At 56.2% G+C, this 24,247-nt stretch overlaps 2 protein-coding genes across 10 annotated transcripts in view; one reads left to right on the top strand and one right to left on the bottom strand.

Moving 5' to 3' along the window:
- Positions 1–399: 399 nt before the first annotated feature.
- QTRT1 (queuine tRNA-ribosyltransferase catalytic subunit 1) lies at positions 400–4,341 on the bottom strand. Its single transcript, XM_065654974.1, has 10 exons — positions 4,081–4,341; positions 3,570–3,638; positions 2,913–3,051; positions 2,744–2,822; positions 2,127–2,242; positions 1,329–1,467; positions 1,180–1,255; positions 973–1,082; positions 786–870; positions 400–698 (listed from the first exon to the last, which is right to left on the bottom strand). Exons 1-10 carry the CDS (start codon positions 4,321–4,323, stop codon positions 543–545), a joined length of 1,212 nt encoding a protein of 403 aa, XP_065511046.1. The 5' UTR covers positions 4,324–4,341; the 3' UTR covers positions 400–542.
- Positions 4,342–5,139: 798 nt separating this feature from the next.
- Positions 5,140–24,247, top strand: part of DNM2 (dynamin 2) — a 29,349-nt gene continuing 10,241 nt past the window's right edge. For 2 of the 9 annotated variants that reach the window (XM_065654884.1, XM_065654885.1), the window contains exons 1-16: positions 5,140–5,413; positions 9,457–9,530; positions 10,365–10,514; positions 10,772–10,975; positions 13,399–13,497; positions 14,011–14,171; positions 14,645–14,787; positions 14,879–15,014; positions 15,392–15,459; positions 16,383–16,521; positions 18,386–18,472; positions 19,059–19,129; positions 20,116–20,145; positions 20,751–20,802; positions 21,900–21,911; positions 24,110–24,223. In XM_065654884.1, the coding sequence (XP_065510956.1) occupies positions 5,253–5,413; positions 9,457–9,530; positions 10,365–10,514; positions 10,772–10,975; positions 13,399–13,497; positions 14,011–14,171; positions 14,645–14,787; positions 14,879–15,014; positions 15,392–15,459; positions 16,383–16,521; positions 18,386–18,472; positions 19,059–19,129; positions 20,116–20,145; positions 20,751–20,802; positions 21,900–21,911; positions 24,110–24,223 (1,701 nt within the window). In that variant the 5' untranslated portion in view covers positions 5,140–5,252. Of the gene's footprint in view, positions 5,414–9,456; positions 9,531–10,364; positions 10,515–10,771; positions 10,976–13,398; positions 13,498–14,010; positions 14,172–14,644; positions 14,788–14,878; positions 15,015–15,391; positions 15,460–16,382; positions 16,522–17,606; positions 17,746–18,385; positions 18,473–19,058; positions 19,130–20,115; positions 20,146–20,750; positions 20,803–21,899; positions 21,912–24,109; positions 24,224–24,247 lie in introns of all 9 variants that reach the window. The other 7 variants (XM_065654887.1, XM_065654888.1, XM_065654890.1 and 4 more) reach the window with 5 other exon arrangements.

A 24,247-nucleotide genomic window follows, 5' to 3' on the forward strand; every position in this document is an offset into this window, starting at 1 on the left:
ATGGAGGGGCACAGGGTGTTAGTGACATGAGGACACCATGGGGGGGCACAGGGTGTTGGGGACACCCGGGGACGGAGGGGCACAGGGTGCTGGGGACATCAGGACCCCGTGGGGGGGTCACAGGGACCCCATGGGGGGGTCACAGGGTGTCAGGGACACTGGGACCTGGGAGGGGGGTCACAGAGTGTTGGTGACATCAGGACACCATGGGGGGGCACAGGGTGCTGGGGACACCCGGGGGGGCTGAGGGTCCCCGGGATTTCCCGTCCCTTTGCCACCTCCAGCCACGTGTCCATTGGGACAAAGGCCACCAACGTGCCCTGCTGGGGAGTGTCGCCCGGGGAGGGGCTGGTGTCCCCAGCCCTGTCCCTTGTCCCCCCCCATTCAGACCCCCACAAATTCCCACCAACAAACTTTATTTGGCCGCCCCCTCCTTAAAAAAAAACAACAACAACAAACCCAAACAGTAAAAAAAACCCACAGAAAAAGTATAAAAATAGATGTAAAACCACCCTGAACGGGGGGAACACGGGGTGGGGGGGTCAGTCCAGGGTGATGCCGACGCTCCCCAAAGCGTCGCGGACCCAGGGGGGGACACCCGCCTGTCCCCCCCCGTACATGGTGGCCATGAAGTCGCGGACGAACTGGGGGAAGCGCTGGGCCTGGATGCTCTCGCGGATGGATTCCATCAGCTTCAGCTGCGGGGGGGTGGTAATTAACGGTTAATTAAGGGTGCGGGGGGGTTAATGAAGGGTCTGGGGGGGTCCCGTTCCCCCCCGCCCCACCTGATAGGCGATATTGTGCACGGTGAGGTGGTGCAGGGCGGCCGGGTCGGTGCGGAGCAGCGCGTGGAGGAACGCGCGGCTGTGCCTGGGGGGCGGATAATTAATAAAAGGGGGGGGATAATTAAAAAAAGAGGGGGGGGACCATGGGGGGGTCACGTTCCCCCCTCAGCTCCCCCCCCCAACCCACCGGCGGCACGTGGGGCAGCCGCAATTCTCATCGATGGGGCGGAAATCGCGGGCGAATTGTTGGTTCTTGAGCTGCAGGGACCCCCAAGGGACGAGGGCGGAGCCGAAACGCTGCGGGGGGAGAAATAAGGGGGGGGGGGTCAGAAATAAATGGGGGGGTCGTGTGTGACCCCCCCCAAATTCAACCCCCCCCCCCAAATGAACTCACAGCCGTGCGGGTGGGGAAGACGCAGTCGAACATGTCGCAGCCCAACGCGACGCAGACGACCAGGTCGGTGGCGTAACTGGGGGGGATGTGGGTTTTTTGGGGGGGTGAACCCCAAAATTACCCCCTCCGCCCCCCCCCCCCGGACTTACCCCACCCCCATGAGGTAGCGCGGCTTGTCGGGGGGCAGCAGGTCGGTGCTGAGCTTCACCATGCGCCAGAATTGGGCCTTTTCCTCCCCCCCGCTCAGGCCCCCGATGGCGAAACCGGGGACGGGGCGGCCGGTCATGGCTGGGGGAGGAGGAGGAGGAGGGTCAGGGGTGAGGAAGGTCGGGGGGTGAGGATGGGGAGGAAGGTGGGGGGATGATGAGGATGATGATGATGGGGAGGAAGGCGGGGGGATGAGGAGGAGGAGGAGGAAGGTGGGGGTATGATGAGGATGACGATGATGGGGAGGAAGGCAGGGGGATGAGGAGGATGATGATGATGGGGAGGAAGGCGGGGGGATGAGGAGGAGGAGGAGGAAGGTGGGGGGATGATGAGGATGATGATGATGATGATGGGGAGGAAGGCGGGGGGATGATGAGGATGATGATGATGGGGAGGAAGGCGGGGGGATGATGAGGATGATGATGATGATGCTGGGGAGGAAGGCGGGGGGATGATGAGGATGATGATGCTGGGGAGGAAGGCGGGGGGATGATAAGGATAATGATGGGGACGGGGAGGAAGGCTGGGGGGATGATGAGGATGGTGATGATGATGGGGAGGAAAGTGGGGGCATGATGGGGAGAAAGGCTGGGGGGCGATGAGGATGATGATGGGGATGGGGAGGAAGGTGGGGGGGAAGGCTGAGGGGATGATGAGGATGACGATGGGGGTGAGGATGATGATGGGGAGGAAGGCGGGGGGATGCTGAGGATGAGGGTGCTGAGGCCGAAGGTCGGTACCTCGCAGGCAGCGCGTGCGCAGCGCCGGGTCCAGCCCCCCCTGCACGATGGCGAAGAGCAGCTGGCGCTGGGGGGGCGGGTGGGCGGCCAGACAGCGATCGAGCCAGCGGACAGACCTACGGACAGGGGGTCAGACAGCGATCGAGCCAGCGGACAGACCTACGGACAGGGGGTCAGACAGCGATCGAGCCAGCGGACAGACCTACGGACAGGGGGTCAGACAGGGATCGAGCCAGGGGACAGACCTACGGACAGGGGGTCAGACAGGGATCGAGCCAGCGGACAGACCTACGGACAGGGGAGGCAGCCAGTGGACAGAGCTATGGACCTATGGGGCCTTAGGGGGGCTGGGGGGAGGAGGTTTGGGGGGTCCTGAGTGGGTTTGGGGGTTCTGGGGGGTCCTGGGGGTGTCTGGGGGAGTCCTGGGGGGGTCCAGGGTGGGTTTTGGGGGGTCCTGGGGGGTCAAGGGGGGTCCTGGAAGTGTCCAGGGGGTCCTGGGGAGTCTGGGGGACCCAGGGGTGTTTGTAGGTATCTGGGGGGTCTGGGGGTGACTTGGGGAGGCTGGGGGGGTGCAGAGGGTGTTTGGGGGGGGTGCGGGGTTTTTTGGGGCTCCCCACCGCTCCATGGCCTCCTCGACGCGCGGCCCCCCCGTGGTGCTGCTCACCACGTCGTCCAGCTGCATCATGATATCAGCGCCTGGGGGGGGGGGAGGTTTTCTGGGGTGTCCTGTGACCCCCCCCATTGATTTTTGGGGGTTCAGCCCCCCCACCCCCGCCAAGGACTCACCCAGGGCCTTCTGGATGTCGATGGATTTCTCGGGGGTCAGCAGGAGGGGGGGGCCGCCGTGGGGGGGGCAGAAGCACACCCCCTCCTCTGTCACCTCCGCCAGCGCCGCCAGGGACACCATCTGGAACCCCCCGCTGTCCTGGGGGGCACGGGGGGAAACCCAGTAATGGGGGGGACCCCAATAATGGGGGAATACCCAATAATGGGGGAGAAACCCAATAATGGGGGGGACCCAATAATGAGGAGAACCCGAATAATGGGGGAAAACCCAATAATGGGGGGACCCAATAATGGGGGGAACCCCAATAATGGGGGAAAACCCAATAACGGGGGGGGACCCAATAATAGGGGGAAAACCCAATAATGGGGGGGACCCCAATAACGGGGAGAACCCCAATAATGGGGGAAAACCCAATAACGAGGGGGGACCCAATAATGGGGGGAACCGCAATAATGGGGGGGACATGAGAGGGACATCGATAATGGGGCTGGGGGGGGAACACAGGGGGATATCCTGATAATGGGGGGCACACGGGGTGGAGGACACGGGGGGGTGACCTCAATAATGGGGCTGGGGGGGGCGTGGGGGGTTGTTGGGGTCCCCGGGGGAGGGTCTGGGGGTGTGTTCCCCCCGGGTGGGGTCTGGCCCCCCCTCACCGTCAGCAGGTTGTGGGGCCAGTCCATGAAGCGGTGCAGCCCCCCCGCGCGTCGCACCAGCTCCGGGCCCTGCGTGGGGGGGGGGAAACGGGTCAGACCGGCAGGCACAGGGACCCGGGGGAGCGTGGGGACACCCGGGGGCGGGGCTACACAGGGGGCGGAGCCAACTCATGAGCGCGTGGGCCGTGCGCGCGTAGGAGGCGTGGTCAAATGGAGGCGTGGCCTCACAAAGGGGGGGCCGCCAATAGACTTTTATGGGCAAAGGGGCGGAGCCATCATAGCGAAGGAGGCGTGGTCAGGATGGGGGCGTGGCTTTACGGGGCGCCTTTAAGGGACTTTTAGGGGCAAAGGGGCGTGGCCTTCCCGAAAGCGGGGCTCTCCTGGGGGCGTGGCCTCGTCGGGGGCGTGGCCGTTCCCGCGCCCGCCGCTGCCCGGTGGCTGCGGGCGCGTCCCTCCCGGTGTCCCCGGCGGGTCCCTCCCGGTGTCCCCCCCGCCCCGCCTCGCCGCTCACCGGCCGCGTCCCCAGGTGGAAGGTGTTGCCGAGGCAGATGCGGCAGCCGAGCGCCGCGAGCTGCGCCGCCGTGATGCCCTTGGCGGTGCCGCGGGTGCCCACGGGCATGAAAACGGGGCAGGGGACGGGGCCGTGCGGCAGCAGCAGCTCCCCGGCCCGCGCCCGGCTCCGCCCGCACTCCGCCGTGATCCGCAGCAGCGGCGCCGGGCCCGGGCCCGCTCCCGCCGCCGGGGGCGCCGCCATCTTCTCGCTCTCCCCGTCCCCCACGTGACGCGCGCTTCCCGCCGGAAGTGGCCGTAACCAAGGGCAACGCGCCCGCCATGCTGAGGCTGCGGGGCTTGTGTCCGTACTGGGAAGCTTTGGGGGGAGCAGGTTGCGGTGCAGCCCCCCCAGTTCACCCACTGGTCCATACTGGGAAGCTCTGGGTGATGGGGGGTGCGAAATAAAGACTCCCCCCAGGTGACCGCCATGGCTGGGGGTCCCCCGAGGGTTTTGTGGGGGGATCAGCCCAGCCCCGGGGCTTCGCCGTGGGGAGTGCGCGTTTACACGGGAGTCTACGGTCACTGGGCTGTGCTCGGGAGGGCGGGCAAGGAGCCAAGCAGCCAATCATCTGTCAGGGCTTGTTGATTGACAGCTGGCTTGGCGAACGGAGGGAGGGTTTTGTCCGGCTTCCCTCCCGTTCTCATCTCCGCTCGGGTTGGTCCAGCTGGTGAGTGGCAGGCGCGCTGCCCAATGAGAGGGAGGGCGGGTGAACAACCCGGTCTCTTCCGTGCAGTGATTGGCTGGCTTTCCGGAGCGGCGGTCGCCTCTGCCGATGAAATGGCAGGAGCCACCTCTCGGGGCGGGGCTACAGCAGCGCCGCCTCAGCTGACAGGTCACTTCCCCCTCCCATTGGCTGGCAGGCATGACCGGCGCGGCGGGCGGCCAATGGAGCGGTAGAGAGGGGGCGCGTCCTCCCAGCCCCGCCCTCCCCGCTGATTGACAGCCCCGCTCGTTCCTCTGATGGACGGCCCGGCCGGCCAATGGCCGCGCGGCCTGAGGGAAAGGGGGCGGGCCCGGCCGGGCGGCGGCGCCGCGGGGGTGTCGCCAGTGCCGGATGAGGAGACGCGCAGGGGAAGTTTGGTCGGCGCCGCCGCGGGCCCTTTGAGGAGGAGTCCCCCCTCCCCGCCGCCATGGGGAACCGGGGCATGGAGGAGCTGATCCCGCTGGTGAACAAGCTGCAGGACGCCTTCAGCTCCATCGGGCAGAGCTGCCACCTCGACCTGCCGCAGATCGCCGTGGTGGGCGGGCAGAGCGCGGGGAAGAGCTCGGTGCTGGAGAACTTCGTGGGCCGGTGAGCGGCGGGGAGGGGCGGGCGGGCGCGCACGATGACGCCGGTGGCGGCGCTGCCCTGGCGGCCGCTGCGCCGCTGGCGTAAACGCGCTCCGTGAATCCCGCCCGCGTAGGGCGCGGCTGAGGGACCCGCGGCCGCCGCTGCGCAAAGTGCGGAGCGCCCGGGCGCCGCGCTCCCCTCGCCCCGCCGTGCCCTACGCACTTGGCGTAAGGCGCGGCGCCGGGTTTCAGCGGGTCGCCGGCGGCCACTTACGCCAACGGCGTAAGCGGGGGCTCTGGGCGCGGCGGGCGCGCACGGCGCTGGCGTAGCGGGGTTCTGTGAATACGCGCAGCGGCGAGGGGGATGCGCGGCCATGGCAGGTGCGGGACCGGGATCCCGCGACCACCCCCGGGCGGCGGGGCCGGAGCTGCGGGGGGTGATACCGGGCAGGTGAGACACCCACGGGCCTCCAGCATCCCGGCTTGTGCGGCCAACAGGCCCGGGGCAGCGACCGTCCCCTGGGCTGGGCAGCGGGGAGGCCGAACCGCGGGTGCTGGGGGCGGTTTTGGGGCCCCTCACGGTGAGAAAACCCTTGAGCGGGTTCAGAGGAGGGAACGGAGCTGGGGAAGGGGCTGGAGAAGGAGGCTGAGGGTGGAAATTTGGGGTGATTTCTTCCCCAAAGGGCTGTGGGGCGTTGGAACAGGCTGCCCAGGGCAGTGCTGGAGCCGCCATCCCCGGAGGGGTGAACAGAGGAGGCTCCCGGGGACGTTTTAGTGCCGCTCAGTGCTTGGACTCGATGATCCCGAGGGGCTTTTCCACCCAAAATGATCTTCCGATTCGACGCGGAGCCCCCAGCAGCACCCGCCGAACGCCGCCGCGACGCTCCTGTTTCCAGGCTGATTAGCGCCGGGGACGGAGATAACGCCAAAAAACCGCCCCCCGGAGCCGCCGGCGCGTCCACAGCAGCTCAAACACCCCGATAACGGGGGGGGGACGGAGCCGATTCCACCCCCGGCGAGAAAACCTTTCGAAATCCGCCGTAACTTCTCCTTTCGCCGCCTTTTTGTCTCTCCCGCCGCCTTCACGGCTCCAGAATCGTGCCCTAAACCTTCGCGTTCCCCGCCAAAAAAAATCAGCTCGGGTGGGGTTTATTTTTTTCCCAACTTTCAGGCTTTTTTTCCTTTGTGGAAAACGTGATTTGAAAGCGCCGCTGGAGTTTTCCGCTCCGTCGTTGCTTGTTACCGTTGGATTTTCCCCGTTTTTCCCGGCGGCGAGGTCGATACCCCATCGCTTGACGCGGTTTGACTGTTTTATCGGTGGATGTTTTGGCGGCGGCTCGTTGTGGCGCTGCTGGTAATTAAAAATTAACATTAAAAATTAAAAAAACCCACCCCTGATCCTGGCAATTAAAAATCTATAAGTCCCCGTCGGAGCGGTTTTAACAACGAGTATTTGGAAATGCGATAACGAAGAATATAGGCGAGCGTTGCACGCTCTCGTAACGCAATAATTTGGGGATAAATTGCCCTGAAACGGCTCATCTGCCGCTGAGGTTGCGCGGGGAGCATCTGCGCGTCCCAACGCTGCTCCCGAAAACGCGAAAGCGCTCGGGTTTTAATGAATTTATCGAAATTTAGATCGATTTGCGGGGTCGGAACCCGTCTCGCCGTCGAGAAAAGTCGGTTCTGGCGTTTAACGGGGGAAAAGGACGAAGGCAAGGAGAAAATGCGGCGTAAAAGTGACGTTCCGAGCGGGATTTAGAGGCGTTTTAAAGCACCCGGGACGCCGAGCGCGGTGACAATGGGGCTGTTGTCACCGCGGCCCAGGGGCCCGACCTCAATGGGGCTTTATGGGATGGGAAATAAAGCCGGGCCTAACCCCGGAAAGCCGGGACTAACCCCGGCGGCAGGAGCTTGGGGCGAGAGACCCTTTCCCTGCCTGAAACAGGCGCCGCAAAGAGCCTCAAAGCCCCCAAAATGGGGCGAAAACCCGACTTTTAGGCCAAGAATCAAGAGCTCCGGCCTAAGGCAGCTGGCGGGGTGTTTAAGCTGGTCCTGATGTCGCGTTTAAGCCTCTTTGGGGAAGAGTTTTTTGGGGTTTTTTGTTTGGTTTTGGTGTCTTTTTCCCTGGATTTGGGGGGGTGTGAAACCGGGGCGGGGACGGGCAGGGACGAGGTGACTTTTTTGTTGTTTTTTGGGGGTGTTTTGCGTGTCTTTTCGCTGGATTTTGGGGACAAGCCGGTGAAGAACGTGCGACAAACGCGCGTGACGCCGGGAGGGGACAGGGAGGGACAATCTGCGTTCGTCACCTCGTTTTACGGGGGACGGGATGTTCCCGCGACCTTTGGCTCTTTAGAAACCGAAATTTCCTGGTGTCGGGTGCGCCGGGGGAATAAACCGCCCTCCGCGCCCTCGCAGGCGGGTTTTGCTGTTAGAAAAGGGGATTTGGGCCAAGCTGGGCGCAAAGTGAGCGGGGGCGGGGGCGGGGACAGCCCTGGGGGTGACAAACACCCACCGCGCGCTGTTGGGGTGACACGGGGACAGAAAAGGTGACACGGGTGACGAGTGGGGTGACATGAGTGAGTACCAGATGGGGTGACACGGGTGCCAGATGGGGTGACACCGGTGCCAGATGGGGTGACACCGGTACAGGTTGAGGTGACACAGGTACAGGACAGGGTGACACAGGTACCAGATGAGGTGACACGGGTACAGGACAAGGCGAAACAGGTACCAGATGTGGACATGGATGCTGGATGAGGTGACACAGGTACCAGATGGGTGACACCGGTACAGGATGAGGTGACAGTGGTACCAGATGAGGTGACAGCGGTCCCAGACGAGGTGACACAGGTACCAGATGGAGTGACACGGGTACCAGACAAGGTGACACAGGTACCAGATGAGGTGACACAGGTACCAGATGGGGTGACATGAGTGCCAGACGAGGGGACAGGGGTAACAGATGGGGTGACCTGGGTACAGGACAGGGTGACACAGGTACCAGATGGGGTGACACAGGCACAGGACGAGGTGACACCGGTACCAGATGGGTGACACGGGTACCAGATGAGGTGACACAGGCACAGGACGAGGTGACACCGGTACCAGATGAGGTGACACGGATGCTGCACAAGGTGACACGGGTACCAGATGGGTGACAGCGGTTCCAGACGGGGTGACACAGCTACAGGACAACGTGACAGCGGTTCCAGACGGGGTGACCCCACTCCAGGGCTCGGTGTCGCACCCCCTGACAAAACCCCCTGGCCCCACAACATTGTCCCTTTGGGGCCAAAACCCACAGATTTGCGTCATTAACCGCGGTCGGGTGACATTCAATGGCCCAGCGGTGCGTGTCCTGTCACCCTGCGTCACCGGGGGGGGGCGATTTTCGCTTCTTTTCTTTGGTCACGAAGGAGCCACCGTCGTTTCCCAAACATCTCAACGCTGTCAGAGCAAAACCGCGAAGCCGTAACCGGATCCCGGCGACTCCGGCGCTTCCTTCGCCGCCACGTCCCGCCGGACCCGTCCTCCCGGTCGGGCAGGAAACGCTTTTCCGGGGGGGTAAAAGGATTAAATAATAATAATAATCATCATCGTCTTTCTATTTGGAGAAACCTCCTCGGCTCTGGGTCTGCGGTTCGGTCCTAAATCTCTTAGGCGGTGTTTAAAGGTGATGGTGCCAATGTGGTTATTGCGGCCGGAGGTGCTGACGTGGGGGGTTCTGGGGTGAATTCGCCCGATTTCTCCCCGTTTCGGGGTGGAAAAATCCGCCCCCCTCCTTGGGAGGGATCTCGTCGGTTCTGCGCCTCGTTTCGCTCCTCAGGGGCCTTTCTGAGAAACGGGGCGAAAACCTAAAATTTGGAGAGAATCAGGAGTATTTAGCAGCCGCAGGAGCATCTTTTACCCTTTTCCAGCTCCCACCGCGGAGCACGAACCGATTTTGTGCCGGATCTGCGTGTTTTCCACCCCCTGCACGTTTAAATATCGCGGCGATCGACTCCACAGCATTAATTTATTTAATTGCGTCAGTAAATGTCTGGGTTTTTTAATTCCCTGCAGGGATTTCCTCCCCCGGGGCTCTGGAATCGTCACTCGACGGCCTCTCATCCTGCAGCTCATCTTCTCCAAGACAGGTAACAAGGTTTATCATTTAACGAGATTTATCATTTAATGAGATTTATCGCCTAACGAACCCGTGTGACACCGAGGCGACCGTTCCGCTTTGTCCGAGCGCTTTTTGAGGAGGATTTTGCTGCAAAATCAGGGTCCCGATCGTCCTTTCCTTCCCCAAAAATACATTAAATCCCCGGTCGGGCTGCGGGATGTTTAAAAAAATCGCGAGTTGGTTCATTTTGGGTGAATTTTCCCGGCGCAGGGCCGTCTGAGGCTGCGCGTTTGGGTCCATTTCAGTCCATTCTTCCGCACGCAAAGAAATGAAATACAAATAATAAAAGCGTGTCCTGGTCGCCCCATGACTCAGTCCCGCTGGTGGGGACACCGGGACAGCTGGTTTTCCCAACTTCACCCCTGTTTATCGAGTAATTAAATGTTTTTTTTGGTACCCGGGACACGTCGGGCGGTTGCAAAACGTGGGGATGATAAACCTGGAACCGGTAGGGGCGGAAAAGCGAGGGCAGGGCTGGTATTTCCCCGCACCCCACCCAGGGTGGCTGCAATTGCACCATCCCCACATCGTGCCCCAAAATATCTTAAAAAGAACCAGATGGCCAAACGCTCCTTTTAAAAATATTTTTATTTTTCTTCCCTCTGCCGGAATACGCGGAGTTTTTGCCGTCAAATCTCGGCGCATGATGCTCCAGGTGGCCAAAGATTCGCTTTTTTAATGTCTATTTTTCTTCTCTCCACCGGAATACGCGGAAGTTTTGCCGTCAAATCTCAGCGCGTGCGGCTCCAGGTGTTCAAATGTCCTTTTCTTAACATTTTTTTTTTTTTTTCCTCTTTGCCAGAATACGCGGAGTTTTTGCACTGCAAATCCAAGAAGTTCACGGATTTCGACGAGGTGCGGCAGGAGATCGAAGCGGAGACCGACCGGGTGACGGGGACCAACAAAGGCATCTCCCCCGTCCCCATCAACCTGCGCGTCTACTCGCCGCACGGTGAGTTAAAAAGAAGAAAATCCGGCGTTTTTATACGCGGTTTAGCGTCCTAAAAGCAAATAGCGGTTGTTATGTGTTTCTGGCTGATTTTTGGGGGGGCTCCGTGGGTGAATCTAGCTGTAATTTTGCATCTAGAGAGGCCGTTAAACCTTGCGGAGGGATGGATCCCTCAGTAGATCCAAATCCATCTGTAAGACCCACAGATCCCAACGCCAAGCCCTTAACGCCGAAATACGGGGTGATCTCTGTTCTTTCAGTGTTGAACTTGACTCTGATCGACCTCCCGGGTATCACCAAAGTGCCGGTGGGGGATCAGCCGCAGGACATCGAGTACCAGATCAGAGACATGATCCTGCAGTTCATCAGCAGGGAGAGCAGCCTGATCCTCGCCGTCACGCCGGCCAACATGGACCTGGCCAACTCGGACGCGCTCAAGATGGCCAAAGAGGTTGATCCTCAAGGTGCGAGCGGCGCGTCTCTGCCCGGGTCTGTCGTGTGAGCTGATCCCGCCGCCGTTTCGAGCCCCGAAGGTGGTTCGGTTGTCCCTGAGGCCACCGTTTTGTGTTTTGAGGTTATGTTGGCGCCCCTGGCGCCGCTGTTTTGTGTGCTGAGGTGATCCCGCCACCCAGGGGGCCGCCATGTTGAGCCCTGAGGTGATTTTGACACCACGTTGAGCCCTGAGGTGATTTTGGTGCCATTTTGAGCCCTGAGGTGATTCTGGTTCCCCCATGTTGAGCCCTGAGGTGATTTTGACACCATGTTGAGCCCTGAGGTGATTTTGGTGCCATGTTGAGCCCTGAGGTGATTTTGGTGCCATTTTGAGCCCTGAGGTGATTCTGGTTCCCCCATGTTGAGCCCTGAGGTGATTTGGGCGCCGTTTTGAGCCCCGAGGTGTTTTTGGTTCCCCCATGTTGAGCCCTGAGGTGATTCTGGTGCCATTTTGAGCCCTGAGGTGATTCTGGTGCCATTTTGAGCCCTGAGGTGATTCTGGTTCCCCCATGTTGAGCCCTGAGGTGATTTTGACACCACGTTGAACCCTGAGGTGATTTTGACACCATGTTGAACCTTGAGGTGATTTTAGTTCCCCCATGTTGAGCCCTGAGGTGATTTTGACACCATGTTGAACCCAGAGGTGATTTTGGTGCCATTTTGAGCCCTGAGGTGATTCTGGTTCCTCCATGTTGAGCCCTGAGGTGATTTTGGTGCTGTTTTGAGCCCCGAGGTGATTCTGGTTCCCCCATGTTGAGCCCTGAGGTGATTTTGGCGCCACTTTGAGCCCTGAGGTGATTCTGGTGCCATTTTGAGCCCTGAGGTGGTTCTGGTGCCATTTTGAGCCCTGAGGTGATTCTGGTTCCCCCATGTTGAGCCCTGAGGTGATTTTGACACCATGTTGAACCCTGAGGTGATTTTGGTGCCATTTTGAGCCCGGAGGTGATTTTAGTTCCCCCATGTTGAGCCCTGAGGTGATTTTGACACCATGTTGAACCCTGAGGTGATTTTAGTTCCCCCATGTTGAGCCCTGAGGTGATTTTGGTGCCACTTTGAGCCCTGAGGTGATTCTGGGACCCCCATGTTGAGCCCTGAGGTGATTTTGGTGCCATTTTGAGCCCTGAGGTGATTCTGGTTCCCCCATGTTGAGCCCTGAGGTGATTTTGGCGCCACTTTGAGCCCTGAGGTGATTTTGACACCATGTTGAACCCTGAGGTGATTTTGGTGCCACTTTGAGCCCTGAGGTGATTCTGGTTCCCCCATGTTGAGCCCTGAGGTGATTTTGGCGCCACTTTGAGCCCTGAGGTGATTTTGACACCACGTTGAACCCTGAGGTGATTTTGGCGCCACTTTGAGCCCTGAGGTGATTTTAGTTCCCCCATGTTGAACCCTGAGGTGATTTTGGCACCACTTTGAGCCCTGAGGTGATTTTAGTTCCCCCGTGTTGAACCCTGAGGTGATTCTGGGGCCATTTTGAGCCCTGAGGTGATTCTGATGCCGTTTTGAGCCCTGAGGTGAGGGGCCCAAAACCGCCCCCAGGGTCCGCGGTTTTTCCTCCCCTGCAGGCCACATGGTGCTGGTTTGTGTGGTTAATTAATTCCTTGTTTGTGTGGTGAATTGGTGTTTGTGGGGCGAATAGATCGTGTGGTGAATCTGACGTTCATGTGGTGGATCAATTCCTAATTGTGCGGTGGATTGATCCCTCGTTTGTGTGATTGATCCCTCGTTTGTGTGATTGATCCCTCGTTTGTGTGGTAAATCGATTCCTCATTTGTGTGGTTAATCAATGTTCATGTGGCGAATCAATTCTTCGTTTATATGGTTGATCGATTCTTCATTTGTGTGGTTAATCAGTCCCTCATTCGTGTGGTGAATCGATTCTTTGTTTATGTAGTTTATCGATCCCTCGTTTGTGTGGTGAATCAATGTTCATGTATTAATTTGATTCCTCATTTGTGAGGTTAATCGATTCCTCGTTTGTGAGGTTAATTGATTCTTCGTTTATGTAGTTTATTGATCCCTCGTTTGTGTGGTGAATCAATGTTCATGTATTGATTTGATTCCTCATTTGTGAGGTTAATCGATTCCTCGTTTGTGAGGTTAATTGATTCTTCGTTTATGTAGTTTATTGATCCCTCATTTGTGTGGTGAATCAATGATCACGTATTGATTTGATTCCTCGTTTGTGAGGTTAATCGATTCCTCGTTTGCGTGGTGAATCGATTCTTTGTTTATGTAGTTTATCGGTCCCTCATTTGTGTGGTGAATCAATGTTCATGTATTGATTTGATCCCTCGTTTGTAATGTTAATTGATCCCTTGTTTGCGTGGCGAATAGATGTTTGCGTGGCGAATCGCTCCCTCGTTTGCGACGTTGATGGATCCCTTTGCCACAGGTCTGCGCACGATCGGCGTCATCACCAAGCTGGACCTGATGGACGAAGGCACCGACGCCAGGGACGTGCTGGAGAACAAGCTGCTGCCCTTACGACGCGGTAAACCCGGCATGAAACCACCCGCCGAGTTTTCCCCCCGCACCCGTCCCCAGTTTAAATCCTTGTCCCCAGTTTAAATCCTCGTCCCCAGTTTAAATCCTCGTCCCCAGTTTAAATCCTCGTCCCCAGTTTAAATCCTCGTCCCCAGTTTAAATCCTCGTCCCCAGTTTAAATCCTCGTCCCCAATTTAAATCCTCGTCCCCAATTTAAATCCTCGTCCCCAGTTTAAATCCTCGTCCCCAGTTTAAATCCTCGTCCCCAGTTTAAATCCTCGTCCCCAGTTTAAATCCTCGTCCCCAGTTTAAATCCTCGTCCCCAATTTAAATCCTCGTCCCCAATTTAAATCCTCGTCCCCAATTTAAATCCTCGTCCCCAATTTAAATCCTCGTCCCCGCTTTGACCCCCCTGTCCCCGCTTTGACGCCCCGTCCCCAATTTGACCCCCCCATCCCCGCTTCGACCCCCCGTCCCTGCTTTACCCCCGTGTCCCCAATTTACCCCCCGTCCCCCCCAGGCTACATCGGCGTCGTGAACCGCAGCCAGAAGGACATTGACGGCAAGAAGGACATCCGGGCGGCGCTGGCCGCCGAGAGGAAGTTCTTCCTTTCGCACCCCGCGTACCGGCACATGGCCGACCGCATGGGCACCCCCCACCTCCAGAAAGTCCTCAACCAGGTGGGCTCCGCTCCCCAATTCTGGTTTTTATTGCGGTACCGCTACCGCCGTTTATTTCTGCTGCGAACGGGCTGTTCCTGTGGCAGAGCGTGTCTCAGTTATCTCAATTTTGATTTTTTTTTGCGGTACTGGGGTGTATTTCTGCTGGAAACGGGATATTCCTGCGGCGGAGGGTGCCTCAGTTCGCAGAATCACAGTTAGCTCGCTTTAATTTTTTTTTGCAGTGCCGCCGTTTATTTCTGCTGGAGATGGGATGTTCCCGCAGCAGAGAGCGTCTTAGTTATCTCAAATTTGATTTTTTTTTTGTGGTACCGCTGTTTATTTCTGCTGGAAGTGGGATGTTCCCACAGCAGAGAGTGTCTTAGTTATCTCAATTTTAATTTTTTTGCGGTGCTGCCGTTTATTTCTGCTGGAAATGGGATGCTCCCGCAGCAGAGGGTGTCTCAACGGTCTCCAACTTAATCTTTTCGCAGCAACTCACCAACCACATCCGGGAGACGCTGCCGTCGCTGCGCAGCAAACTGCAGAGCCAGCTGCTCTCCCTGGAGAAGGAGGTGGAGGAATATAAGAATTTCCGCCCCGACGACCCCACGCGCAAAACCAAAGCTCTGTTACAGTACGGCCCTTCCCGCCACCTCGCCTGCCGGGGCGACGCTCCCCTTTCCCGGCCAAAAAAAACCCTGTTTAACCCCGTTTTCCCTCCCCAGGATGGTCCAGCAGTTCGGTGTTGACTTCGAGAAGCGAATCGAAGGTTCTGGAGACCAGGTGGACACGCTCGAGCTCTCCGGGGGCGCCAGAATCAACCGTATTTTCCACGAGAGGTTTCCCTTCGAGCTTGTGAAGGTAAAAATGCCCCCGGGGACCAGAAACCAGTTTGTCCCAGTTTGTCCCCGTCAACCCCCGGTTTCCTTCCCCTTCCCGGTGCTGCGAGGTGTTTACACAAGGAGGGGACGTTTGATTAGAGTCGGTTTTATGGCTCGTTAAGCGCCGGGGGTTTTAATTTCTGGGTGGTGACGACCTCTGGCTTAAACATGGGAGAAGGATCTTCAACCAGGATATGCGTAAAATACCGAGATTTGGGGTCAATAAACCAGAGATTGGTGACAGAATCGGCCCCTGCGATGGTGCAAAAGATGCGGGGTGGGGAAGCGGGAGCCGGAAACGGCTGTAAAAATAAAAATCCAAACAAATCTGAAGCGTGATTTTCTTTGGCTGTTCAGATGGAGTTCGACGAGAAGGATTTGAGGCGAGAAATCAGCTACGCCATTAAAAACATCCACGGCGTGAGGCAAGTGCGGGGAGACCGGGGTTCGCTCAAAATGAACGGTTCTTGCTCAAAACTGGACATGTCTTGTTGGAGATAGAATATTTCTTGCTGAAAACGGCCATTTTTGGGGCTGGAAATGGCGCATTTCTTGCTGAAAATGGCCATTTTTGGGGCTGGAAATGGCCAAATTTCGGCTCTATAGAGGGAATTCAAGGGGTAACTCGGAGAGCCCAGGGGTGTCCGAGCTGAAAAATTTCCCTTTTTTCCTTCAATTCAGCCACTAAAAATGACTTTTATCTTTTCCTCTGACCTTCCTGTAAGCGGGGGAAGAATTCACCTTGCGGGACAGGTACGAAACGGGCGTTAAAAGAGAGAAACGGCGAGTTTCTTCTCGTTTTCCTTAAACCCCCCCAAAAAAGGTGAATTCCCATTGTCTGGCAGTGCTGGGGCTCTCACGTCCGTTTTAGGGGAATTAGCACCGAATTGTGGGGGTTCAGCTGCTGTCCAGGGTGCAGCCCATCCGCCCAAAACCCGCTCAACTGATCGACTGGGGTTCTTTTTGTTCTTGTTTCTTTGTTTCCTTCCCCCCTTTTTTCCTTCCCCCCTTTTTTCCTTCCCCCCTTTTTTCCTTCCCCCCTTTTTTCCTTCCCCCCTTTTTTCCTTCCCCCCTTTTTTCCTTCCCCCCTTTTTTCCTTCCCCCCTTTTTTCCTTCCCCCCTTTTTTCCTTCCCCCCTTTTCCCCCTTTCTTTTTCCTTCCCCCCTTTTTCCCCTTTCTTTTCTTTCTTTTCTTTTCCCCTTTCTTTTCTTTCTTTTCTTTTCTTTTCCCCTTTCTTTTCTTTCTTTTCTTTTCCTTTCCCCCCCTTCCTTTTTCCCCCTTCCCTTTTCCCCCTTTTTATTTGATTTACGGTGTTGATTTGCGTTTCTCTCCGCCCGCGGTTCCTCAGGACGGGGCTTTTCACCCCGGACTTGGCGTTTGAGGCCATTGTGAAAAAGCAGGTGGTGAAGCTGAAAGAGCCTTGTCTGAAGTGTGTCGACCTCGTTATCCAAGAGCTAATTAATACCGTTAGACAGTGCACCAATAAGGTATCGACCCGGCGGCGCCCCGGCCCGCCCGCCTGCCCCGCAAAACCCCCAAATCCGCCTCAAAATGAGGAAATCACAGGAAAACGGGCTGTTTGGGAAGGGGTTGGGCAGGCGGGCGGGCGCCTCTCGCTGCCGCTGCCGCTCTCTGCACGTGGTTTTGGCGTCAAATTGGGCTTTAAACTCCTTTGCCGTGCTCTGGGAACGCCGGGGACTGGGAAAATCGACCCGAGAACTGGGAAAATCGGCCCAGAAACTGGGAAACTCGACCCAGAAACAGCAATTCCAGCCGTGAAATCCCCCAGTTCAACCTCTGCAATTAACACCCTGCTCGATAACGAGCATATTTGCATTTCAGAAGGTCCCTATTGTCTTTTTTTTTCCCCTGGAAATGTTAATTACTTCGAACGGGTCATTTCCATAGTTAATAACCCTTCTCAGAGTGATTATTTGGGCGGTTTTACACCTATTCTGGTACCACCCAAAGATAAACCGAGAAAAACGACTCATTTCTCCTCCCGATCCTCACGTTATTTAAAAAAAAATCAACAAAACCATAAAAAAGATGAAGAAATTCAGTTAATCCCAGCAAGATTGAACCAGGTTTGCTCCCCAGAGCGCTGGTGCAGGACCAGTTTAAACGCCCAACTGGACCAGTTTAAACTCTAAACTGGTTCTGGGGCTTTGAGGGGTCGGGAATTCTCCACTTTTCCTCCTTTCCAGTGCGATTTTTCTGGGGAAATCCGAAGAAGCCGCCGCTTCCCTTTGAAATTCCTTCCGTCCCGAATATCCGGGGAGGTTCTAACGCCAAAAATTTGAGTTGAAATTCAGTGTTTTCCTAAAACTGCGCCTGAGTTTCGAGAGAACCCAGGATTTTCCCCGCGCTCAGAAAAGGCAAAACAGCCCCAAAACCGCCCGGATTTTGGCATCCGGAAGCGGAGAGGGTCCAAATCCCGAAGGAATTTCTCCGGCAGCTTTTTCCTTTGCATGTCGCTAACCTCAGAAATTTTGACAAAAATCTCCTCTTCTTTTCTTTTCTGTCTTTTGTGGCTATTTCCCCCCAAACCCCGTTGGGCGTTTCCGTGCAGGACGGGGCTTTTCACCCCTGATTTGGCTTTCGAAGCCATCGTGAAAAACCAGATCATAAAGCTCAAAGAGCCCAGTTTGAAGTGTGTCGATCTGGTGGTCTCTGAACTGGCCGCCGTCATTAAAAAGTGCGCCCAGAAGGTAACGAATCTTCATTCATCCCACCCAATTTTATAATCTAATCTTTGACATCTGGAATATATTGGCTCCCAGGACCCGGGCGATCCAAAGTGAGTTGAAGCGGAATTATCGCGGATTTTTTGGGGGCTCTGCGCCCCGAGATTTAGCGGAAACGCTGAGAAATGTTGAATTTTAATATGAATATGAGCGGGTCCTGCCGAGATGTGTTGCACAGATGTTCGCTCACACCCCCCTTAACAAAAAAAAAGGCTAAAAAAGGCTAAAAAAAGCTAAAAACGCTCCTCACGTCGCTCGTGCAAACAACGGGGGACGAGGGTGGGAATGACAAAAATCCATCAGGATTTAAAAAAAAATTATATTTTCTCTACTACATACATTTTAATATATATTGATATGAATAATATCTTGATATTTTCATTTCAACCACCCCTCGCGGGAGGGGGAATTCTGCTGGTTTTTGGTGGGATTGAGTGAAGGGAATTGAGTCGGTCGCTTCTTTTCGGTGTCTTTTCCCACCCCCGAGCCCCGGTTGTGTCCCCTCTGTCCCTCTGTCCGTCTGTCTCCTCGGGACTGTCCCCTCTGTCCCGGGTCTCTCAGCAGCCGTCGGTTTTTTGCCCCTTTTTCCCCCGTTTCTTTCCAGCTCGGTTCCTACCCCAGGTTACGGGAGGAGACGGAGAGAATCGTCACCACGCACATCAGGGAGCGGGAGGGGAAAACCAAGGACCAGGTGGGCAAAACAGGGGTAAAATGGGGATAAAACCAGGGACAAGACAGGGACACGACGAGGGCAAAATGGGGATGAAATGAGGATAAAATGGGGACAAAACCAGGGACAAAATGAGGGCATAATGGGGACAAAACAAGGACAAAATAGGGACAAAATGAGGGCATAATGGGGACAAACCAGGGACAAAACAGGGACACGACGAGGACAAAATGGGGATGAAATGAGGATAAAATGGGGACAAAACAGGGACAAAATGAGGATAAAATAGGGACAAAATGGGGACAAAATGAGGGCATAATGGGGACAAAGCGGGGACAAAATGGGGACACAATGAGCGACAAAATGGGGACAAAACAGGGACAAAACAAGGGCAAAAGGGGGAAGAGAAACCAGGGACAAAACCGGACAGAATGAGGAAAAAATCGAGGGAAGAACAAGGACGAAACAGGGACAAAGTGGGGACAAAACGAGGAAAGGATGGGGGGAAGAACAAGGACAAAATGGCTCTGGGGACACCGTTGGTGGCTCTGGGGACCGGGGGGCGGCTGTGGGGCCCGGGTGACCGTTTGTGTGTCCCTGTGCGCAGATCCTGCTGCTGATCGACATCGAGCTGTCGTACATCAACACCAACCACGAGGATTTCATCGGCTTCGCCAAGTGAGTCGCGGCTGGGGGCGGATTCACCACAACGCGGCGCAAATTCACCACAAACCCCCAAGCGGCACCTTCTCCGCCCTAATTCTCTCCCTTTTGGGACTTCTTTCTTTTTTCTTTTTTTTTTTCTCTCTCTTTCTCTTTTTTCCTTTTCCTCCTTCCTTTTCTGGTTTTCCTTTTCCTCCTTCCTTTTCCGGTTTTCCTTCCTTTTCCTCCTTCCTTTTCTGGTTTTCCTTCCTTTTCCTCCTTCCTTTTCCGGTTTTCCTGCCTTTTCCGGTTTTCCTTCCTTTTCCTCCTTCCTTTTCCTCCTTCCTTTTCCTCCTTCCTTTTCCTCCTTCCTTTTCCTCCTTCCTTTTCCGGTTTTCCTGCCTTTTCCGGTTTTCCTGCCTTTTCCGGTTTTCCTGCCTTTTCCGGTTTTCCTGCCTTTTCCTCCTTCCTTTTCCTCCTTCCTTTTCCGGTTTTCCTTCCTTTTCCTCCTTCCTTTTCCGGTTTTCCTTCCTTTTCCTCCTTCCTTTTCCGGTTTTCCTTCCTTTTCCGGTTTTCCTGCCTTTTCCTCCTTCCTTTTCCGGTTTTCCTGCCTTTTCCTCCTTCCTTTTCCTCCTTCCTTTTCCGGTTTTCCTTCCTTTTCCTCCTTCCTTTTCCGGTTTTCCTTCCTTTTCCGGTTTTCCTTCCTTTTCCGGTTTTCCTTCCTTTTCCTCCTGCCTTTTCCGGTTTTCCTTCCTTTTCCTCCTGCCTTTTCCGGTTTTCCTGCCTTTTCCTCCTGCCTTTTCCTCCTGCCTTTTCCTCCTGCCTTTTCCTCTTTTCCCTCTCTTCTTCCTTCCTCTCTTCCTCCTCCTCTCCTTTTCCTCCTCCTCTCCTCCTCTCCTCTTCCTCCTTCCCCCTCCTTATTTCACCTCGGCTTTTCACCTTTTCCTCTGCTCGTCTGTCCCGCTGGTTTCTGGGAACCGCCACGTCCCTCTTTTCCTGGGCCCTCCGGATCCTGTCCCCAGCTGTTACACTGAGCAGCACGTGGCCAGCGGGTGGGTACAGCTCGTCCTGCTTGTGCCTTTTCCCCCAAAACCCCTTCGTGTCATTGAATCGCGCCTCTGGCTAGAGCCGAGAGCCGCTCCTTGGAGCTCGGCTTTAGGGCTCAGCCGCTCGGGCTCGTGTCGCGTCCCCGGGGGCTCGGGAGGAACCGTCAGGACGGGCCAAGGGCCGAGCAGAGCGCGACTTTCCCCTTTGCGGGGGAAACGAGCCCGTTTGGCGCTTGTCGGCCGCTCCCGCCGTTAATTCTCACTGTTTTCACGCATTTTGTTCCCGCTCCCGACTAACGATCCCGGCCCGGCCCGTGGCCCTTGGCTTGCTCAGGAGAGACAGGTAGTTTTTCCGCACGTTTTTCCCAGCTCGGGGAAGGGATCGAGAGGCTGCAGGTTCATTTTTCCTGGAGACGAGTCCTGCTGGGCTTCGGTGCTCGGGATCCGCGGGTTCTGGGCCGGAAACCCCTTTGCAATCGGCTCCCGCTGCTGCTCCCGCTTGGCGTTTCCTGCTGCTCTCGCTTGGCTTCTTGGGCGGGTTGGAAAACGCCCAGGGACCAGGACTGCCAGCTAAAAATGCTGCTTTTTCCCCTCTCCTTCCCTCTTTTCAGCGCGCAGCAAAGGAACACGCAGACCAACAAGAAAAGAGCCATCCCCAACCAGGTACACAAGCTCCGTCCTCGGGCTTGGGGAGCGAAAAACCAGCTCTGGGTCGGGAAACGGAGCATTTGCTCCACAGGAGCTCGTCTGGCATCAGGAATTGCAGCGATCCGCTAAATACCTCATTGAGGGACGTTTCACAGGGGTTGGAGAGGGAAAAACGGAGCGTTTGCTCTTCAGGAGCTCGTCTGAAATCAGGAATTACATGGATCCGCTAACGACTTTATCGAGAGAGGTTTTATTGGGGTTGGAGAGGGAAAAACGAAGCGTTCGCTCTTCAGGAGCTCGTCTGAAATCAGGATTTGAGTGGATCCACTAAATACGTTATTGAGGGACATTTCACGGGGGTCAGAGAAGGAAAAACGGAGCGTTCGCTCCCCCGGAACGCACCTAAAATTGGGATTTGAGTGGATCCACCAAATCCTTTCTTAAGGGACATTTCACAGGGGTTGCAGAAGGAAAAACGGAGCGTTTGCTCTTCAGGAGCTCGTCTGAAATCAGGATTTGAGCGGATCCGCTAAATCCTTCCATGAGGGATATTTTATTGGAATTGGAGAAGGAAAAACGGGGTGTTTGCTCTTCAGGAGCTCGTTTAAAATCAGGATTCGAGTGGATCCACTAAATACTTTATCGAGGGACATTTCGCGGGGGTCGGAGAAGGAAAAACGGAGCGTTTGCTCCCCAGGAACTCACCTCAAATCAGCAGATTTGGGCCAAACCGCTCGGCACGAGCTGCTGGACGAGCCCCCGGCCTCGACCTCCCCCATCCCGCCCCATCGCTCCCCGTGGGGTGGGGAACTGGGGGAACTGGGGGAACTGGGAGAACTGGGAGAACTGGGAGGCCGAGGAGCCGCGGTTCCGTCCCCCCGTGCATGCGTCGGGCCGCGGTGACGCTGCCTCTCGTTCGGAAAGAACGTAATGAACCATTAACACTGTGAAATGATCATTAATCGCATGTCACTGTTTTTCTTTTGCTGTTTTCCTACCGTTTTTGTGCTTCCCTCCCACCACTCCTGTTTTTTCTTCGCTCCCCCGTCTTCCCCGTCCCGCTTTTCTTTCTCGTTTTTATTTCTCCCCTCTTTAATTTTCTGCACCTAAAGGGTGAGATCCTGGTAAGTACCCGCAGAGTGTGATTCGCGCTGTCGCCGACACCCGGCGACGGACGCGGCCCTGCCAGAAAACACCCTTTCCCACCCAAAACAACCACCTTTTTCACTTCCCGGAATGGATTCCGCTGACAAAATTCCCCGGAATCCTCCTTTGGGGACAGAAATTCCGTCCCCACGGCCAAAAACTCATTTGGAACAGGTCTAGGGAGAGCTGGACACTCAATTCAGGCTAAAAACTGGTTTTACCTGGAAGCCAAAAGCCCAAATATTTGGATTTTTGCGCCGCGACAGGTGGGACCTCACCCGCCGGCTTTGCGGCAGCCAGAGGTGGGGTTTTGCCCTAAAACCGTCGCGTTTTGGGTCTAAATTCAAGGGGAATTCCCTCTTTCCCAGCTCTCCCGATTCAGTTTTCTTTGAGACTCTTCTATTTTCCCCAAACCCCAAGAAAAAACCCCAAAAGGCTCATTTTTGCTGCGGGATTTCTGCGCAGGGCTGCTCTCCCGTCGCCGGCTGCGCGGTCGTGCCGGGGAAGGCGGAGATCTGGTAATTGAGGATTAATTAAGATAATTAACATCCATCCCACGAGCCCCAAACCCACCCACATCAGTCGGTCTCAACGGAGCTTTTTTCCCTCCTCCTCCTCTTTTCCTTGAGCGAAATAAATGAAATTTGGGCTTTTTTCTCCCCCTCTACCCGACACGGACCCTCGTTCTGTCCTCGCGCCCTAAACACGGATTTTTTGGTCCTTAAAACCCCCAAAAAATGCCCAAAAAATCATCCCAGCGCCCACCGGAGCCTCCGACCTCTTTCCTCGCTCCGTCTCCCCCCGATTCCTCCCTTTGTTCATTTAAAACCGGGCTCGAATTCGCGTTATTTTGCTTTTATCACAAACCGAGGCCTCAAACGCAGCAAAAAGCAAAAAAATCTTGAATCCGACAACCTCATTTCAGGGCTCCTTCCTTCCCCTCGCCGCAAAGACCCGTAGCAATTACATTTTTTAGCCCCAGCTGCTTTTCCTGCGTCTAATACAGCGGATTTTGTCGCGGTTTTCCCGGCGCGGCCGCAAAACCCTCGGCGGGTTTTGAAATTCTCAGAATTTCAATTTTTTTTTCAAAACGAATCTGGAATTTTGGGGATTTTTGAGCCGCGACAAAACTCCGCGTCCCGCTCGGGATTCGCCTTCTCCTCCCGGCCCCGGATGGTTTAATTCACCCCAAAAATGCCTTTTCCCCCCCCCGTTATTAACCCGTGTGGTGGAACTAACCCCGTGAAACGCGAGCTGGGGGCACTGGTTTGACTGGGGCGCTCGGTACTGGGACTGGTTGGGCTCTCCCTAAACCCACCGGGTTCTTTTTGGGCGGAAATCCGGCGGTTTCGGGCTCTCTGGTGCTCGCCGGGGTGACGGTGAGAAAACCCCAGAAAACCGGCGGATTCTTTGGGTTGAAAAGGGCGTTTTAAGGTCATTAAATCCGAGCGTTAACGAGCTCGATGGCGACGGAAAATGGTGGGTTTGGCTGGAAAGCTATAAAATAGATCAAAAAGACATTAAAATATATTAAAAATACATCAAAATATATCACAATTATATCGAAAATATTAAAATTACATTAAACAGGGGCTGGTGGAGCCAATTTGCTCCCGTTCTCCCGCCCCTTAGTCCCGGGATTATCTAAACTCGAGGCTAAGAGCGATTCCAGCCCCCGTTTTAGGTGCTTTTTGACGATTTTTCGCGTTTTCCGGCGGGATTTTTATCCCTGCGGACGCAGCGACACCCCCCGAATCGTCCCCTCTCTCCGCGGTGACCCCGACGCGGGTTTGGGGGGACCCGGGAGGATTTGGGGGCTCCGGTGACTCCGACAACCCCCCCGGGGCCGGTTTAGAGCAGCCGACGCTCCCGTCTGGCGCGTTACTTGTTGCCAAAACGCCGCTTTTTCGCCCCGTCTTCGGCAACTCGGCTTCGCCGCTTCGCGTCGCATGCGGGTTCAGGCCGGGGGGGCCGAGGAGCCGCCCCGGGGGGGCTTTTTGGGGGAAAACCGTGGGATTTTAGGGCTTAGAATGACTGGAATCCGCCTGGTCGAGGCTCTTTGCACCGCTCCCGGTGGGTTTTGGGGGCGTTTTCTTCGCTTTTGGTGCCAGCAGGAGCCTTCAACCTCCTCTTCCTCCCCCCCTGTGCCCCCCACCTGTATTTTTGGCCCCCCCAGGTGATCCGCAGGGGCTGGTTGACCATCAACAACATCAGCATCATGAAAGGCGGCTCCAAGGAATATTGGTTCGTGCTGACGGCCGAGTCCTTGTCCTGGTACAAGGACGAGGAGGTACGTGACCTTGGGGGGGGCGGT

Source organism: Caloenas nicobarica, chromosome 36, assembly GCF_036013445.1.
Source record: "Caloenas nicobarica isolate bCalNic1 chromosome 36, bCalNic1.hap1, whole genome shotgun sequence".
Lineage (NCBI taxonomy): Eukaryota > Metazoa > Chordata > Aves > Columbiformes > Columbidae > Caloenas > Caloenas nicobarica.

Coding starts and splice junctions, on each gene's coding strand:
- QTRT1 (XM_065654974.1), bottom strand. CDS start 4,323: ATGGCGGCGCCCCCGGCGGCGGGAGCGGGCCCGGGCCCGGCGCCGCTG. Junction 2,823..2,912: donor CGACATCCAGAAGGCCCTGG/GTGAGTCCTTGG, acceptor CCCCCCCCCCAG/GCGCTGATATCATGATGCAG. Junction 2,243..2,743: donor GTCGAGGAGGCCATGGAGCG/GTGGGGAGCCCC, acceptor CCCTGTCCGTAG/GTCTGTCCGCTGGCTCGATC.